The sequence below is a fragment of the Amblyraja radiata genome, chromosome 2 (genome assembly GCF_010909765.2).
Source record: "Amblyraja radiata isolate CabotCenter1 chromosome 2, sAmbRad1.1.pri, whole genome shotgun sequence".
Classification (NCBI taxonomy): Eukaryota; Metazoa; Chordata; class Chondrichthyes; order Rajiformes; family Rajidae; genus Amblyraja; species Amblyraja radiata.
Genome location: NC_045957.1, coordinates 99,080,620 through 99,101,231, shown reverse-complemented (window position 1 = coordinate 99,101,231; position 20,612 = coordinate 99,080,620). Strand labels below are relative to the sequence as shown.

Below are 20,612 nucleotides of genomic sequence, written 5' to 3'. Positions count from 1 at the left end.
GACAGGAGAGGATGATTACATCTGCAAATATATGCATAGTATTTTATGCTATAATTAATTTAAGCAGAGCAGTAGGGGTGTCAGGTCTTAAAATAACTCAAGACATACCCAGGGATTTCTCGTTATGTGGGGACACACATATACAACAATACGTCAAGGTCACCAAGAGCCTTTGAGACTCTGAGCTAACTATGATTGTTAGTTACAAAAGACGTTATAAGAACCTATCTGCTCAGATCTTGTCAGGTGTTAAAACGGAGTTGAGGTATGCAGGAGTAGATACTGATCTGGATCTCGCTCCATCAGGGCTGCTGTAACAGCAGCAGCAAGGGTTAATTACGTTCCGCTGGACCACATCATAACGGCTGTAGTGTGGTCAAACGAACAATATTTCAAACATGTTATAATAACCCATTGCCAGACCAGAGGTATTCTCAATTTATTTTATGTTCTGTTATAGGTTCCATCCGGATGAGAGATGTGACTATTGTTATTGGTTATTTAACAGCATCAGCATGTTTAAATCTATGTCATGACTATGCATTATGAATGTTTTCCCTCATTTTGTCAATGAGGCGGTTGTGGTTGTGTAGACTTGTTTTCTCACGGCATGAAATCACAGAGCTTTGAAATCTTCACATAGTCACTCACGTGACTCCGAAGTGAAATAGTAAGATTAAGTGAGAACTTACCAGTTTGAAGTTTGATCTTAATTTTATGAGGAGTTACGATGAGGGAATACATGCCCTCCGCTCCCAGCCCTCATTAAGCTCATCTGGTAGTTCTAGTCTTCTTTCATCTTACTATCATACTTCAGTCACTGTTATTATTATCTGTGATTTCACACCGCTGCTTTGAAGATTGATGCACGTGCGGCTGAACGGACCTTCTTCACGTATTCCCTCATCGTAACTCCTCATAAAATAAAGATCAACTTCAAACTGGTAAGTTCTCGTTTAATCTTACTATTTTATATGTTTCGATAAGATTCCCCCTCATCATTCTAAACTCCAGTGAATACAAGCCTGGTCTTTTCAATCCCAGGGATCAATCTCGTGAACCTACGCTGCACTGCCTCAATCACAAGGATGTCCTTCCTCTCCCCGAATTCACTCTGAAGAAGGGTCTCGACCCGAAACGCCACCCATTCCTTCTATCCAGAGATGCTGCCTGTCCTGTCGAGTTACTCCAGCATTTTGTGTCTATCCTCTGGTTCTTGATTCCCCAACTCTGGGTAAAAGACTGTGCATTTACCTTATCTATTTCTCTCATTATATAGTTTTTTTTCTGCTATTGCATTGCAGGTAGTATTGCTCACATTTGCTGTGGTCCTGTCTTTATTCTGACCCCCAGAACTTCCCTTGAGATGTTTGCAGATTCTCCATTTGAATGCAGAGATTTCCCTTGCCTGCTCTGGTGTCCCCCCACACCCTGGAGGTATACTGGGAGTTGTTAGACTGGCTACTGTAAGTTATCCCCCGCATAGGCATACGATGGGAGAATCTGGGCGGTTCTGATGCAAGTGTCTGAAAGGAACGGGCTACAAAAATAAAAAAAATGCTTCTGAAAGGACCCAGTGGGTAAAGTAGCATCAGTGGAGGACAAAGGGATAGTCAATGGGATGATCCGTCCGACATTTCATTTCCGACATTTCCCTACCATTTCTTGACCTCACTATCTCCATCGCAGGTGATAGCCTACTGATCGACATCCACTATAAACCCACTGACTCCCATGGCTATCTGGACTACACTTCTTCCCACCCTGCTTCCTGTAAGGACTCCATCCCCTAATCCCAATTCCTCCGTCTATGCCACATCTGCACCCAGGATGAGGCGTTCCACACCAGAGATGCCCTCATTCTTCAGGGAACGGGGGTTTCCCTCTTTGACTATAGATGAGGCTCTCACCAGGGTCTCTTCTATACCCTATGACTCTCCTCTCACTCCACATCTCCCCATTTGTAACATGGGCACAGTGCCCCTTGTCCTCACCTTCCACCCAACCAGCAGTCACTTACAATGAATAATCCTCCGACATTTTCGCCACCTCCAACGTGATCCCACCACTTGCCACATCTTCCCATCTCCTCCACGGTCTGCTTTCCACAGAGACCGCTCTCTCTGTAACTCCTTGGTCAATTCGTCCCTTCCCACCCATACAACCCCCTGTCCGGGCACTTCCCCTTGCAACTGCAGGAAATGCTACACTTGTCGCTTTACCTCCCCCCTTGACTCCATTCAAGGAGTCAAGTAATCGTTCCAGGTGCGGCAGAAGTTCACCTGCACCTCCTCCAAACTCAACTATTGCATCCGCTGCTTTACATGTCAGCTGCTCTACATCGGTGAGACCAAGCGTAGGCTTGGCGATCGCTTCGCCGAACACCTCCGCAATAACCAACCTGATCTCCCGGTGGCTCAGCACTTCAACTCCCCCTCCCATTCCGAATCCGATCTTTCTGTCCTGGGCCTCCTCCATGGCCAGAGTGAGGACCACCATAAATTGGAGGAGCAGCACCTCATATTTCGCTTGGGCAGTTTGCACCCCAGCAGTATGAACATTGACCTCTAATTTCAGGTAGTCCTTACTTTCTCCTCCCCTTCTCAGCTCTCCCTCAGCCCACTGGCTCCACCTCTTCCTTTCTTCTTCCCCCCCCCCTCCCGCCCTCACATCAGTTTGAAGAAGGGTTTCGACCCGAAACGTTGCCTATTTCCTTCGCTCCATAGATGCTGCCTCACCCGCTGAGTTTCTCCAGCATTTTTGTCTACCTTCGATTTTCCAGCATCTGCAGTTCCTTCTTAAATTCTTCAAACTTAACGCTTTTAGAACATTACCAGGGATTAACAAACTCATCAGGAAAGCTGGCTCTGTCCTGGGGGTGGTGTTAGATTCATGGGAGGTGATATTGGAGGGGAGGATGCTCTACAAACTGCAGGGCATCTTGGACAATACAGCACACCCCCTCCATGACACACTGGTCAACCTGAGGAGTAAAAGGCCTGTCCCACTTGGGCGTCATTTGCGCGTCACGCTGATGGCGTGCAAAGATTTTGTACATCCCAAAATCCTGGGGCGCCACGCGACCGTGCCCCATTACCTACGTCACCACGCACCATGCGCGCGTAATGCGCACCATGACACGTAAATGATGTCGCGTAAATTACGCGCAAATGACGCCCAAGTGGGACAAGCCCTTACCTTCAGCAACAGACTGCTTCCACCAAGATGCAGGAAAGAACGCCACAGGAGATCCTTCTTCCCTGTGGCTATCAAACTGTACAACTCTTCCCCCTTTTATCACGGGGTAGACTGAGACTGACTCCCCTTCCCCGTCCCCCCCCCTCCCACCTCCCCAGACTGCATATCCCCAATCTTTTCCACTTGTCACTTTATTTCATGTATATTGTGTTTTTATTCTCCCTCTTGGAATAAATAAATTTCTATCGTATTGTATCATACCGTAACATTACAAAAGAAACATTGAATCCCTCTTTCCCCTACCCCACCCCCATTTGCCCTGGTGTGCACATACTTATCCCATCATCTCCCACCACTTCAGTCATCCCTCTCCATACCTTTATCTCCCATTCTGAGACCCACATTTCCACATTTATCATTTCTCCTTCTTCTTCCCCTAATCCCTTCCACCAATATATTTCACTCTCCTCTTCTTTCCTTATCTGACACCCTTTAGTCTCCACTTCACCTCCAGCCTTTGTCTTTACTCCACCCATCTGCCAATCATCAACATCCCGCCCCCCCCCCGCCCCCCATTCACCCGTGTCTGTCTATAATTTGCCAATGCTTGTCCCATCCCCACCTCTCTTTTACAGCATTCTCTCCTGTACTCCAATCGGAAAAACGTCATCTGCCCATTCCCTCCACAGATGGTTCCAGACACGCTGAGTTCCTCCAGCACTCTGATTTTGCTCAAGTTTCCAGCATCTACAGTTCCTTGTGTCTCTGACATTTGATTTCTCTTTATAGCTCTCACTCCGATTTCTTCTTCCTCAACCAGTTTCACCAAAGCTCAGTATAAACTCACGGAATAATGCCTTAATAATTACCTCTGATTAGCCACTTTAAGGCTTTCAGGACTCAACTATGTCAGATATTAATTCAGTTATTACCATGTGTAGCTCTTCTACAATATTTTTTTTCCTTGTCCCATCCACACCCCCCTTTTCATGTGCCACCCATTATGTTGGTGTTTCATTGCACCAACTCTAATGCTTCCATTTTTCCCTTCATTCCTTGCCTTTACACCTGCATAGATGCTATTCACCCCTGATGAATGATCACTGATTCTGAAAATGAATTATTTTCTCTCACCATTGCTGCTGCCTGACTCGCTGTTCACAGCAGTTTTCTCTTTCTATTTGAAATGTTACCCAAGCTCATCAAGAAGAGTGGCGGCACAGTGGCACATTGGTAGAGTTGCTGCCTTACAGCGCCAGAGACCTAGGTTCAATCCTGACTACGGGTGCTGTGTGTATGTAGTTCGTATGTTCTCCCTGTGACCGCATGGGTTTTCTCCCGGTGCTCCGGATTTGTAGGTTAATTAGCATCTGAAAATTGTAAATTGTTCCTAGTGTGTAGGATAATGTAGCGTAATGTGGCTACTCAGCGCAGACCATGTGGGCCGAAGAGCCTGTTTCCAAGCTGTATCTCTAAAGTCTAAAGCAAAGTGATGTGGCCTTAAAACTCAAAACAGAATGGGGCAGAAATTCAACTTGGACACAAGAGCAAGAAATAAACATAGAAACATAGAAAATAGGTGCAGGAGTAGGCCATTCGGCCCTTCGAGCCTGCACTGCCATTCAATATGATCATGGCTGATCATCCAACTCAGTATCCTGTACCTGCCTTCGCTCCATACCCCCTGATCCCCTTTAGCCACAAGGGCCACATCTAACTCTCTCTTAAATATAGCCAATGAACTGGCCTCAACTACCTTCTATGGCAGAGAATTCCACAGATTCACCGCTCTCTGTGTAAAAAATGATTTTCTCATCTCGGTCCTAAAGGATTTCCCCCTTATCCTTAAACTGTGACCCCTTATCCTGGACTTCCTCAACATCTGGTACAATCTTCCTGCATCTAGCCTGTGCAACCCCTTAAGAATTTTGTAAGTTTCTATAAGATCCCCCCTCTTCTAAATTCTAGCGAGTACAAGCCGAGTCTATCCAGTCTTTCTTCATATGAAAGTCCTGCCATCCCAGGAATCAGTCTGGTGAACCTTCTCTGTACTCCCTCCATGGCAAGAATGTCTTTCCTCAGATTAGGAGACCAAAACTGTACGCAATACTCCAGGTGTGGTCTCACCAAGACCCTGTACAACTGCAGTAGAACCTCCCTGCTCTTATACTCAAATCCTTTTGCTATGAATGCTAACATACTATTTGCTTTCTTCACTGCCTGCTGCACCTGCATTCCTACTTTCAATGACTTGTGTACCATGACACCCAGGTCTCGTTGCATCTCCCCTTTTCCTAATCGGCCACCATTCAGATAATAGTCTACTTTCCTGTTTTTGCCACCAAAGTGGATAACCTCACATTTATCCACATTATACTGCATCTGCCATGCCTTTGCCCACTCACCCAACCTATCCAAGTCACCTTGCAGCCTCCTAGCATCCTCCTCACAGCTAACACTGCCCCCCAGCTTCGTGTCATCTGCAAACTTGGAGATGTTGCATTTAGTTCCCTCATCCAGATCATTAATATATATTGTAAATAGCTGGGGTCCCAGCACTGAGCCTTGCGGTACCCCACTAGTCACTGCCTGCCATTCTGAAAAGGACCCATTTACTCCTACTCTTTGCTTCCTGTCTGCCAGCCAGTTCTCTATCCACATCAATACTGAACCCCCAATACCGTGTGCTTTAAGTTTGTATACTAATCTCTTATGTGGGATTTGTCGAAAGCCTTCTGAAAGTCCAGATATAACACATCCACTGGTTCTCCCTTATCCACTCTACTAGTTACATCCTCAAAAAATTCTATAAGATTCGTCAGACATGATTTACCTTTCATAAATCCATGCTGACTTTGTCCAATGAATTCACCACTTTCCAAATGTGCTGTTATCCCATCTTTAATAACTGACTCCAGAATTTTCCCCACCGCCGATGTTAGACTAACTGGTCTGTAATTCCCCGTTTTCTCTCTCCCTCCCTTTTTAAAAAGTGGGGTTACATTAGCTACCCTCCAGTCCTCAGGAACTACTCCAGAATCTAAAGAGTTTTGAAAAATTATCACTAATGCATCCACTATTTCTTCGGCTACTTCCTTAAGTACTCTGGCCCTGGGGATTTATCGGCCTTTAATCCTTTCAATTTACCTAACACCACTTCCCGGCTAACCTGGATTTCACTCATTTCCTCCATCTCATTTAACACCCGGTCCCTTGCTATTTCCGGCAGATTATTTATGTCTTCCTTAGTGAAGACAGAACCAAAGCAGTTATTCAATTGGTCTGCCATGTCCTTGTTCCCCATGATCAATTCACCTGTTTCTGACTGCAAGGGACCTACATTTGTTTTAACTAATCTTTTCCTCTTCATATATCTATAAAAACTTTTGCAGTCAGTTTTTATGTTCCCTGCCAGTTTTCTTTCATAATCTATTTTCCCTTTCCTAATTAAGCCTTTTGTCCTCCTCTGCTGGACTCTGAATATCTCCCAGTCCTCTGGTAGGCTGCTTGTTCTGGCTAATTTGTATGCTTCATCTTTTGTTTTGATACTATCCCTGATTTCCCTTGTTATCCACGGATGCACTACCTTCCCTGATTTATTATTTTGCCAAACTGGGATGAACACTTGTTGTAGTTCATCCATGCAGTTTTTAAATGCCTTCCATTGCATATCCACCGTCAACCCTTTAAGAATAATTTGCCAGTCTATCTTGGCCAATTCACGTCTCATACCCTCAATGTCACCTTTCTTTAAGTTCAGGACCCTTGTTTCTGAATTAACAATGTCACTCTCCATCCTAATGAAGAACTCAACCATATGTAATGTATTGATCAATATGTACAACACCAGATATTCACTTCATTTGTTATCTATGAAGCTAAACAACAGCCATAGCTTACGTCAGGCCACACATGGAATGTTTTTAATTCTGCACCAGCTTCCAAAAATTAAATTTTCATCTCAATGTATCATATGCACAATGATTATATTTCAGGTCTACCTGTGTCAAATAGATGAATTAACATACCTCCTATCAGCATGGTGCAGATGGAGAAGATCTTCTCTGCTTCAGTGTTGGCTGAGACATTTCCGAAACCCACACTGGTCAGGCTGCTGAGGGTGAAGTAAAGGGCAGCAATATAGGCACTTCGGATTCCCGGTCCCCCCATCGTATTATTGCCAGAATATGGAGTTTCAAGACGTTTGCCCAATTCATGCAGCCAGCCTATAATCACAGTGCATGTTGAATAAAAATAAGTGATTATCATTGGAATTTACCCCGTTGCAATGAAGATTTATAAACTTAGAGTTGTTTATTCTGACCCTCAACACTGTCAACTGGACCATGCTTGATCTACATCACATCGTCATTTTTAACTGTGTGCCAGAATACTTGTAATTTACAAAAATCAATTAGCCTTTGCCATCAAGATTTCAATTAATGCTAAATCAATCATGGACCATTGATTTAATCCCTATGAACAGTGCATTTAGCTTTGATATATATTATTTTGTTAATAACTTTCTGTTAAAAGAAACAAGACTAACATGGCCCTTGAGATCCCGGTGAGGATTCAGGTATCGAGTCATCGAGTGATATAGTGTGGAAACAGGCCCTTCAGCCCAACTTACCCACACTGGCCAACATGTCCTAGCTACACTAGTCCCACCTGCCCGCGTTGGGTCCATATCCCTCCAAACCTGTCTTATCCATGTACCTGTCTAACTGTTTCTTTAATGTTGGGATAGTCCCTGCCTCGACGACCTCCTTTGGCAGTTTGTTCCACACACCCACCACACGTTCTATTCCTCTCATGATTTTATACACCTCAATAAGATCACCCCTCATCCCGCTCTCCAAGGAATAGAGTCCCAGCCTACCCAACCTCTCCCTATAGCTCAGACCCTCAAGCCCAGACAACATCCTTGTAAATCTTCTCTGTGCGCTTTCCAGCTTGACACCATCTTTCCTATAACATGGTGTCCAGAACTGACACCATGTCAGATAAATTTGTGTTGATTGTGTGTTTTTGCCATTTTTTAAAAATTATATGTATGACTGCAGGAAAACAAAATTTCGTTCAGACCGAAAGGTCTGAATGACAATAAAACGAATCTAATCTAATCTAAATCTAATCTGAACACAATACTCTAAATGCAGCCTCACCAATGACTTATACAACTGCTACATGACCTCACAAATTCTATACTCAAGTGCACCCCTTTAGCACAAAAGGAGAGGAACAGAATGGATCAGGCAGCATCTGTGGAGGGAAATGGACAGTTGAATTTTGGGGTTAAGTCACTTCATCCACCCGAAACTTTGAAACTCTGGAAAAAAATCACATTGACTCAAGATCTATCAACTGCTTTCTGAACACAAGACGCTGCTCCAGAGAATTGTACCTCATTGCACTTACTTTATGTGAGCAAAAAGAATGATACAGTATCTAATTTATCCGCTGCTACCCCTGAACTGATCTGAAAGAGTAGACACATCTGCAGATGGTGGAATCTGGACCGAAAAATACAAAATGCTGGAATAACTCAGCGGGACAGGCAGCATCTGTGGAAAACATGGATAGGTGACGTTTCGGGTCAGTACCCTTCTTCAGACAGATTGCAGAAGGGCAGAGAAAGCTGGATGAGTGGTGGGAGCATGACTAAGCCAGGTAAGTGATTGTTAGATACAGGTTAAGGAGGTTAGAAACATAGAAACATGGAAATAGAAAATAGGTGCAGGAGGAGGCCATTTGGCCCTTCGAGCAAGCATTGCCATTCATTGTGATCATGGCTGATCATCCCCAATTAATAACCCGTGCCTGCCTTCTCCCCATATCCCTTTATACCACTAGCCCTAGAGCTCTATCTTGTATGAAGACCAACATTCCGTTAGCTTTCTTCACTGCCTGCTGTACCTGCACGCAAACTTTCAGTGACCGGTGTACAAGGACGCCAAAGTCTCGCTGCACCTCCCCCTTACCTAACCTAACCCCATTGAGATAATAATTTTCCCCCTTGTTTTTGCTGCCAAAGTGGATAACCTCACATTTATCTATATTATACTGCATCTGCCCACTCGCCATTGCCTGCCATTCTGAAAAGGACCCGTTCACTCCTACTCTTTGCTTCCTGTCTGCCAACCAATTTTCTATCCATGTCAACACCCTACCCCTGATACCATGTGCTCTAATTTTAGTCACCAGTCTCCCGTGCGGGACCTTATCAAAGGCTTTCTGAAAGTCTAGATACACTACATCCACTGGCACCCCTTCATCCATTTTACTTGTCACATCCTCAAAAAAATTCCAGAAGATTAGTCAAGCATGATTTCTCTTTCATAAATCCATGTTGACTTGGACTAATCCTTTTACTGCTATCCAAATGCCCCATTATTACCATAATTGACTCCAGCATCTTTCCCACCACCGAAGTCAGGCTTACTGGTCTGTAATTCCCCATTTTCTCTCTCGCTCCTTTCTTGAAAAGTGGGATAACATTAGCTATCCTCCAATCCACAGGAACTGATCCTGAATCTATTGAACATTGGAAAATGATCACCAATGCATCCACTATTTCTAGAGCCACCTCCCTAAGGACCCTGGGATGCAGACCATCGGGCCCAGGGGATTTATCATCCTTCAATCCCATTAGCTTACCCAATACTATTTCTCGCCTAAAGAAAATACCTTTCAATTCCTCTACCCCCTTAAATCCTCCGTCCTCCAGTACATCTGGGAGATTGTTTGTGTTTTCCTTAGTGAAGACAGATCCGAAGTACCTGTTCTGTAAGATCCTCAAGGGCGAAGGTGAACATCCGGAAGTGGTAGTGCATGTCGGCACAAACGATGTCGGAAAGAAGGGGATGAATATTCTGCAGCGTGACTTTAGAGAGCTCGGAAAAATGCTGAAAAGCAGGACCTCCAGGGTTGTTATCTCCGGTTTGCTTCCAGTTCCTCGTGCTGGCGAGAGCAGGAACAGGGAGATACGGGACCTGAACGTGTGGCTGAGGAACTGGTGCACGGGGCAGGGATTTAGATTCTTAGATCACTGGGATCTGTTTTGGGGTAAGGGGGAACTGTACAAAAGGGACGGATTGCATCTTAACAGGTGTGGGACCAGCATTCTGGCAGGCAGGTTTGCCACTGCTACACGGGTGGTTTTAAACTGAATAAGGGGGGTGGGGTGTCGAATGGGCTAGTGGAGGATGGAGTTAAAGGGAAAGGGTTTCTTAAATGTATGAGCGTAGCGACAGAGGGGTGTAAAATGAGGGTAGAAGCAATAGGTAGCAAGGTGAAAAGTAAAAGTGGCAGGCCGGAAAATCCAGGGCAAAAATCAAAAAGGGCCACTTTTCAACAAAATTGTATAAGGGGTAAGAGTGTTGTAAAAACAAGCCTGAAGGCTTTGTGTCTCAATGCAAGGAGCATTCGTAATAAGGTGGATGAGTTGAATGTGCAGATAGCTATTAATGACTATGATATAGTTGGGATCACGGAGACATGGCTCCAGGGTGACCAAGGCTGGGAGCTGAACATCCAGGGATATTCAATATTCAGGAGGGATAGAGAGAAAGGAAAAGGAGGTGGGGTAGCGTTGCTGATTAGAGAGGAGATTAACGCAATGGAAAGGAAGGACATTAGTTTGCAGGATGTGGAATCGGTATGGGTAGAGCTGCGAAACACTAAGGGGCAGAAAACGCTGGTGGGTGTTGTGTACAGGCCACCTAACAGTAGTAGTGAAGTTGGAGATGGTATCAAACAGGAAATTAGAAATGCGTGCGACAAAGGCAAAACCGTTATAATGGGTGACTTCAATCTACATATAGATTGGGTGAATCAAATTGGCAGGGGTGCTGAGGAAGAGGATTTCTTGGAATGTATGCGGGATAGTTATCTAAATCAACATGTAGAGGAACCAACGAGAGAGCAGGCTATTTTAGATTGGGTATTGAGTAATGAGGAAGGGTTAGTTAGCAGTCTTGTTGTACGTGCCCCCTTGGGCAAGAGTGACCATAATATGGTTGAGTTCTTCATTAGGATGGAGAGTGACATTGTTAATTCAGAAACAATGGTTCTGAACTTAAAGAAAGGTAACTTTGAGGGTATGAGACGTGAATTGGCCAAGATTGACTGGCAATTAATTCTAAAAGGGTTGACGGTGGATATGCAATGGAAGACATTTAAAGACTGCATGGATGAACTACAAAAATTGTTCATCCCAGTTTGGCAAAAGAATAAATCAGGGAAGGTAGTGCATCCGTGGATAACAAGGGAAATCAGGGATAGTATCAAAGCGAAGGATGATGCGTACAAATTAGCCAGAAAAAGCAGCATACTGGGAGAAATTCAGAGACCAGCAGAGGAGGACAAAGGGCTTAATTAGGAAAGGAAAAATAGATTATGAAAGAAAACTGGCAGGGAACATAAAAACTGACTGCAAAAGTTTTTATAGATATGTGAAAAGAAAGAGATTAGTTAAAACAAATGTAGGTCCCTTGCAGTCAGAAACAGGTGAGTTGATCATGGGGAACAAGGATATGGCGGACCAATTGAATAACTACTTTGGTTCCGTCTTCACTAAGGAAGACATAAATAATCTGCCGGAAATAGCAGGGGACCGCGGGTCAAAGGAGTTGGAGGAATTGAGTGAAATCCAGGTTAGCCGGGAAGTGGTGTTGGGTAAATTAAATGGATTAAAGGCTGATAAATCCCCAGGGCCAGATAGGCTGCATCCCAGAGTACTTAAGGAAGTAGCTCCAGAAATAGTGGATGCATTAGTAATAATCTTTCAAAACTCTTTAGATTCTGGAGTAGTTCCTGAGGATTGGCGGGTAGCAAACGTAACCCCACTTTTTAAGAAGGGAGGGAGAGAGAAAACGGAGAATTACAGACCAGTTAGTCTAACATCGGTAGTGGGGAAACTGCTAGAATCAGTTATTAAAGATGGGATAGCAGCACATTTGGAAAGTGGTGAAATCATTGGACAAAGTCAGCATGGATTTACAAAAGGTAAATTATGTCTGACGAATCTTATAGAATTCTTCGAGGATGTAACTAGTAGCGTGGATAGGGGAGAACCAGTGGATGTGGTGTATCTGGACTTCCAGAAGGCTTTCGACAAGGTCCCACATAAGAGATTAGTTTACAAACTTAAAGCACACGGCATTGGGGGTTCAGTATTGATGTGGATAGAGAACTGGCTGGCAAACAGGAAGCAAAGAGTAGGAGTAAACGGATCCTTTTCACAATGGCAGGCAGTGACTAGTGGGGTATCGCAAGGCTCAGTGCTGGGACCCCAGCTATTTACAATATATATTAATGATCTGGATGAGGGAATTGAAGGCAATATCTCCAAGTTTGCGGATGACACTAAGCTGGGGGGCAGTGTTAGCTGTGAGGAGGATGCTAGGAGACTGCAAGGTGACTTGGATAGGCTGGGTGAGTGGGCAAATGTTTGGCAGATGCAGTATAATGTGGATAAATGTGAGGTTATCCATTTTGGTGGCAAAAACAGGAAAACGGACTATTATCTAAATGGTGGCCGACTAGGAAAAGGGGAGATGCAGCGAGACCTGGGTGTCATGGTACACCAGTCATTGAAAGTGGGCATGCAGGTGCAGCAGGCAGTGAAGAAAGCGAATGGTATGTTAGCTTTCATAGCAAAAGGATTTGAGTATAGGAGCAGGGAGGTTCTACTGTAGTTGTACAGGGTCTTGGTGAGACCACACCTGGAGTATTGCGTACAGTTTTGGTCTCCAAATCTGAGGAAGGACATTATTGCCATAGAGGGAGTGCAGAGAAGATTCACCAGACTGATTCCTGGGATGTCAGGACTGTCTTATGAAGAAAGACTGGATAGACTTGGTTTATACTCTCTAGAATTTAGGAGATTGAGAGGGGATCTTATATAAACTTACAAAATTCTTAAGGGGTTGGACAGGCTAGATGCAGGAAGATTGCTCCCGATGTTGGGGAAGTCCAGGACAAGGGGTCACAGCTTAAGGATATGGGGGAAATCCTTTAAAACCGAGAAGAGAAGAACTTTTTTCACACAGAGAGTGGTGAATCTCTGGAACTCCCTGCCACAGAGGGTAGTCGAGGCCAGTTCATTGGCTATATTTAAGAGGGAGTTAGATGTGGCCCTTGTGGCTAAGGGGATCAGAGGGTATGGAGAGAAGGCAGGTACGGGATACTGAGTTGGATGATCAGCCATGATCATATTGAATGGCGGTGTAGGCTCGAAGGGCCGAATGGCCTACTCCTGCACCTAATTTCTATGTTTCTATGTTCAATTGGCAGATTGGCAGATTGTTTGATTGGCAGATGGTGGAAAAAGGCCAAAAATGGAAAAGGGGCTGTTGACTGTGAAATAAGGAGAGAAGAGGCATGAAATGTGAGGCCAGAGGAAGGGATGTAGGGGAAGGGAATGGGGGAAGGGGAAAGGTAGGTGGGAATGTGGCTTGGTGGATGATTTGAAAGAGTGCACTGCGAGGAGTGATGGTTTCAAGCCTTGATCCATACTATCAACAACCCACCATTAAAACCAAAGCAATAAAAATCTAGTTGCTGCTACATTCTACGGTCAGCTAAATGTTAATTGTTTTTCCAGAGTACAGTTAACTAAAATGTCCATGAGATTGCTGAAGCTATGTTTATCCATTAACTGAAAATAACCAGATTTCTCACTTTATCTTTGTAAAACACTGACATTTTCAGCTTATGGATAGTTGCAGGTTTGGTTCTAATATTTAGCTGTTTTCCAAGTTTGTACAATTTTTCAAAGAAAGCTTTATTTTTCCTTGCCAATTTCCAAAGTAAAATTTTAAATGGTTCTCTAGTTTCTGATTGAAATCTTGTTACAGTGCCCTCCATAATGTTTGGGACAAAGACCCATCATTTATTTATTTGCCTCTGTACTCCACAATTTGAGATTTGTAATAGAAAAAAAAATCACATGTGGTTAAAGTGCACATTGTCAGATTTTAATAAAGGCCATTTTATGCATTTTGGTTTCACCATGTAGAGATTACAGCAGTGTTTATACGTAGCCCCCCATTTCAGGGCACCATAATGTTTGGGACACAGCAATATCATGAAAATTAAAGTAATCATGGCTATCTGGACTACCCTGCTTCATGTAAGGACTCCATCCCCTACTCCCAATTCCTCCGTCTACGCCGCATCTGCACCCAGGATGAGGTGTTCTAAACCAGGGCATCAGAGAAGTCCTCATTCTTCAGGGAACGGGGGTTCCCCTCTTCGACTATAGACGAGACTCTCACCAGGGTCTCTTCTATACCCCGTAACTCTGCTCTCACTCCCCATCCCCTCACTCGTAACAAAGGCAGAGTCCCCCTTGTCCACACCTTCCACCCTACCAGCCGTCACATACAAAAAATGTCCTCCGACATTTTCGCCACCTCCAACGGGATCCCACCACTGGCCACATCTTCCCATCTCCTCCCCTGTCTGCTTTCCGCAGAGACCGCTCCCTCCGTAACTCCCTGGTCAATTCGTCTTTTCCCACCCAAATCACCCCCTCGCCTGGCACTTTCCCTTGCAACTGCAGGAAATGCTACACTTGTCGCTTTACCTCCTGCCTTGACTCCATTCAAGGACCCAAGCAGTCTTTCCAGGTGCGGCAGAGGTTCACTTGCACCTCCCCCAACCTCATCTATTGCATCCGCTGCTCTAGGGGTCAGCTCCTCTACATCAGTGAGACCAGGTGTAGGCTTGGCGATCGCTTCGCCGAACACCTCCGCTCGGTCCGCAATAACCAACCTGATCGCCCGGTAGCTCAGCTCTTCAACTCCCCCTCCCATTCCGAATCCGACGTTTCTGTCCTGGGTCTCCTCCATGGCCAGAGTGTGGCCCACCGTAAATTGGATGAGCAGCACCTCATATTTTGCTTGGGCAGTTTACACCCCATTGGTATGAATATTGACTTCTCCAATTTCAGGTAATCTCTGCTTTCTCCTCCCCTTTCCAGCTCTCCCTCAGCCCACTGTCCCCGCCTCTTCCTTTCTTCTTCCCGCCCCACCCCCTCCCCACCCTCACAGTCTGAAGAAGGGTCTCGACCCGAAACGTCGCCTATTTCCTTCGCTCTATAGATGCTGCCTCACCCGCTGAGTTTCTCCAGCATTTTTGTCTACCTTCGATTTTCCAGCATTTGCAGTTCCTTCTTAAACATGTTTAGTATTTTGTTGCACATCCTTTGCATGCAATGACTGCTTGAAGTCTGTGATTCATGGACATCACCAGTTGCTGGATGTCTTCTCTGGTGATGCTCTGCCAGGTCTGTATTGCAGTCATCTTTAGTTTATGCTTATTTTGGGGGCTAGTCCCCTTCAGTTTTTTCTTCAGCATATAAAAGGCATGCTCAATTGGGTACAGATCGTATGATTGACTTGATCACTTAAGGATTTACCATTTTTTAGCTTTGAAAAACTGCTGTGTTGCTTTAACAGTGTGTTTGGGATCATTGGCTTGTTGTAGAATGAACCGTCGGGCAATGAGTTTTGAGACATGTTTGAAATTGAGCAGATAGGATGTGTCTATACACTTCAGAATTCATTATGGTACCACCATCAGCAGTTGTATCATCAATGAAGATAAGTGAGCCAGTACCTTCAGCAACCATACATGCCCAGGCCATAACACCCCTACCACCGTGTTTCTAAGAAGAGGTGGTATGCTTTAGACCTTGGGCAGTTCCTTCTCTCCTCCATACTTTGCTCTTGCCATCACTCTGATCTACACTATAACCAGTTAGGCATCCGTAGCACAAATACTGATCCCTAATTCATCAATCTCGTTATATCCAATTTTTATTGTGGGACAGTATTACAGCAGAACCACTTAGTTTAATTTAGTTTAGAGATACAGTGCAGAAACAGGCCCTTCGGCCCATCGGGTTCACGCCGACCAGCGATTAACAGTATCCTACACCCACTAGGGACAATCTTTACAATTACCAAGCCAATTAACCTACAATCCTGTACGTCTTTAGAGAGTGGGAGGAGACTGAAGATCTTGGAGGAAACCAATGTAGGTCACGGGGAGAACGTACAAACTCCATACAGATAACACCCGTAGTCAGAATCGAACCCGGGTTTCCGGTGCTGCATTCGCTGTAAGGCAGCAACTCTACCGCTGCGCCAACATGTATATGCGCCCTTGTATATTTACTGTATTTAAATTGATTCCAAAAAGTGTTTTAGTAGTAGAATTTCAACAACAAAAGGCAACGTTTGTGCACAGAAGAATCAACAGCATCACTAAATGTTTAGGGCCAGGCATGTGTGCTTGGATGGCCAAATGTTGATGTGGAATCTTCCTGTTAAAACGTTGACATGGAAAGCATCCATAAGGTCATAAGGTCATAAGTGATAAGTGAGTCATTTGATGGGTCATTTGGTCCATCAAGTCTGCACCATTCAATCATGGCTGATGAATCTCTCCCTCCTAACCCCTTTCTCCTGTCTTCTCCCCATAACCCCTGACACCTGTACTAATCAAGAATCTATATATCTCTGCCTTAAATATTTCCATTGACTTCACAGCCTCTGTGGCAAAGAATTCCACAGATTCACCACCCTCTGACTAAATAAATTTCTCCTAAAGGAACGTCATTTAATTCTGAGGCTATGAACTCCAGTCCTAGACTCTCCCACTAATAGAAACATCCTCCCCATATCCACTCTATCCAAGCCTTCCACTATTTGGTACGTTTCAATGAAGTCCCCCCTTACCCTTCTAAACTCCAGCGAGTACAGGCCCAGTGCCGTCAAATGCTCATCATATGTTAACCTACTCATGTGTGTGTTTTTAACTTTTATGTTCCTTTTTAACATTTCTAAGTTCTAACTCCCTAGTACAGGTGCACAACCTTTTATCCGAAAGCCTTGGGACCAGACACTTTTCGTAATTCAGAATTTGTCGGTCTTCGGAATGGAAATTTTTTAGCGTGGATTTTAATGGCTGGCTCAGTGGTAGAGTGCTCGGCTCATATCCGCAAGGTCGCGAGTTTGCGCCTTGATCCCAGCAGTAAACTCGGTCGCGAGTTTGAGTCTTCAATGTAGTTTTTTCTTGCAGAATAAATGTTTGTATGAAATGCAGTGCAGGAGAGATGTACTGACTGTGTGGGCCGAACTTTGGAAGTGATTGCCCACCAGTCTAAAAAGCCGCTGTGTCTCCCTGTCCCTGGGATAGCAGGGGGCGATCAAACAGCACAATACCCCCCTCCCCCTCCAACTCCAGAGGAATCCGCTCCCCGATGGGCCGCTACGGCGACAAGTGGCAGTTTGCCCACAGCCCGAGCTGCGCCCCCTCATCCGCCACCCCAAGAACAAGACGTACCTTGCACACCATCAGCTTCTGCCCCTACGTGTTCCTCTGGAGTTGGAGCGGGGCTGGGCTGGAGTTGCTGCTGGCTGTGGGTCTCTGGGATCTCCGTGCTTGCAGTGGGCCTGGGGGTCGGTGTCCCGTTGGTCCTGACGTCTCCGGCCACCCCCTGGACTGGAGCTGAGACTGGGAACTGTACCGCCCTTGCCCCCTCCCTCTGCAACTGCAAACAACCCCACTCTCCTGCAAGGGCTGCACAGTTCCCGGAGGATGGCAGGTGGCAGGAGACGTCAGGACCAACAGGAACCCGCTCCCCGATGGGCCCCTACGACGCCCCGAGCTGCGCCCCGTCATCCGCAACCCAGGTTTCTCTGGAGTTGGAACGGGGCTGGGCTGGGCTGCTGTTGGCCTCTGGGATCTCCGTGCTTGCGGTGGGCCTGGGGGTCGGTGTCCCGTTGGTCCTGACGTCTCCGGTGACTGGCACGTTCCTGCTAGCGTCGCCGACGTGAAGACAGTGCAAAGCCCCCGCGCCGGTGCAATGGGCGGGGAGCTGGAGAGGGGAGGGAAGGGGTCACACACATGGCCGGGAAGCAGAGGGGTGTAGGTGGGGTGAAATTGAAGCGAGCGACAATCTGCTGCTGCCTGCCCCGCTGAGTTAAAAAGTTCCCACGCAAGACTCACGATACACTGTGTATCGTGAGTCTACCGTGGGAACTTTTTAACTCAGCGGGCAGGCAGCAGCATATTGTCAAGTATTAACCCTCCCGCGCAATATACCCTAACCTTCTCTTTTATGAATGGGGATTTAGTTCCCCTTTCTTCGAGGACCGACCGAAGGTTCCGCTGTCACCTCTGCGGGCCGCCCTCTGTGAACGTTTTCAAGGACCTTTCTTCAAGGACCGAAAAAATGGCCGCTATTCGGAGGTTTTCGTTATTTGGATCTTCGGATAAAAGGTTGTGCACCTGTACTAACAAAGTATGACAGGGAAACCCTCTTAAATCTAAACTCTAGGGCAAACGGAGACTTTTTAAACTCTGTACTTACTGATCCAGCGGGGCCAGCAGAGATCAGCAGAAGCTGCTGCAACAACAATGGGAGCTCGGCTGCAAGAAAAATCCGGAGAAAACATCGGGGTAAGCGGGGGGGGATTCGGAATAGGCTGAAAGCCCAAGCCTTTCGTCCACCACTGCCCAGCATTCTTCTGGCGAATGTCCAGTCCCTGGAAAACAAGCTGGATGACCTCAGGGCGAGGGTCAGATTCCAGCGGGACATAAGGGACTGCAACATCCTCTGCCTGACTGAAACATGGCTGACCTCGCTGATTCCGGATCAGGTAATCTGCCCAACCGAGTCCTTCACTGTCCACCGTGCTGACAGAACAGAAGCATCTGGGAAATCCAAGGGTGGAGGAGTCTGCTTCATGACCAATAACAACTGGTGCAACCCTGGAAATATCAAGATGCTTTCCCGTTCCTGCTCGCCGGACCGGGAGCACCTGATGATCTCATGCCGCCCATTCTACCTTCCCCGGGAGTTCGGCTCAGTGATCGTCACAGCCGTCTACATTCCACCGCATGCGGACACCGACGTGACACTATCGGCCCTACACGATGTGCTGTGTCGACACCAAAACAAGTACCCGGATGCGGCTATGGTGGTGGCTGGAGATTTTAATAAATCAAATCTCAAGAAGGTCATGCCGAACTTCTACCAACTTCTACGTGTGCCACCAGGGGGGAGAGAACTTTGGACCACTGCTACACACCGTTCAGGAAAGGCTACAAGGCCGTTTCACTCCCTCCCCTAGGAAAATCTGACCACGCTGCCATTTTGCTGTTGCCGGAGTATAAACAGAGGATAGTTCGGGAAGCGGTAGAGACGAGGGACGTAAAGCGGTGGTCCGACCAGTCAGAGGCCATGTTGCAACATGCACTGAGTGATGTCAACTGGAATATGTTCCAAGCAAGTTCCAGTGACATCAGTGAGTTCGCGGAAGCAGTCACGGACTTCATCGCAACAGTAACCGACAACATCGTCCCCACGGTAAGGGTAAGCACCTTTCCGAACCAAAAACCCTGGGTAGACAGGTCCGTTCGCGTGGCCCTGAATGCTCGCACCGCTGCCTACAACTCGGGCCTGGCATCAGGAAACATGGACGTCTACAAGGCAGAGTCCTACCGACTGCGAAGGGCGGTGAAGGACGCAAAGAAGAGGTACAGAGACAAGATGGAGTTACAGATGGAGCAGCAGGACACCAGAGTCCTGTGGCAGGGGCTATGGATTGTAACCAACTACCGAAGCACCCCTCCCTCACCCGCAAGTGCCGGCACCTCCCTAGCTGATGACCTGAACTCCTTTTACGCTCGTTTCGAGAGGGGCAACACCACCCCAGGTCTGCCGACTATCGACAATACCACCAGCGGGCTGGCTACCGAAGCTGAAGGGAGGAATGTGCACACATTCTCGCTGTCCGAGCATGACGTGAGGAGGGCTCTGACACGGGTGAACACGAGAAAAGCTGCTGGCCCCAATGGCATCTCGGGGCGAGTACTCAAGTCGTGTGCTATGGGAACTTCACTTGCCCTCCTGCAGGAACTATACATCAGGAGGTGCAACTCCAGAGCCAACAATATCATGAGAGATCCCTTCCACCCCTGCAACGGACTGTTCCAGCTGCTACGGTCAGGCAAACGCCTCCGTTGCCATGCGGTGAGAACAGAGAGGTTGAGAAGGAGTTTCTTCCCAGAGGCCATTCGGACAGCAAACGCTTATCTCACCAGGGACTAACTCTACTGAACGTTTTTCCTTCCATTATTTATTATGTAAAGGTATATGTGTGTTATGATTGTGTTTATAGTTTGTTTGGTTGTTTGTCTTTTTGCACAAAAGTCCGCGAGCATTGCCACTTTCATTTCACTGCACATCTCGTATGTGTATGTGACAAATAAACTTGACTTGACTCATTCCAGAGATCATTTTTTTTAAACCTCCTCTGTACCCTCTCCAGAGCCAGTACATCCTTCCTCAGATATGATGCCCATTGGGTCCCATCCTCATACGGGAGGCCTGG

General features: G+C 46.2%; 1 protein-coding gene across 1 annotated transcript in view; it reads right to left on the bottom strand.

Moving 5' to 3' along the window:
* The window catches only part of kcnh8 (potassium voltage-gated channel subfamily H member 8), a 397,801-nt gene that overhangs the window by 68,518 nt on the left and 308,671 nt on the right, over nucleotides 1-20,612 (bottom strand). The window contains exon 8 of the mRNA XM_033039823.1: nucleotides 7,227-7,424. Coding sequence (XP_032895714.1) covers nucleotides 7,227-7,424 — 198 coding nt within the window. The remainder of the gene's footprint in view (nucleotides 1-7,226; nucleotides 7,425-20,612) is intronic.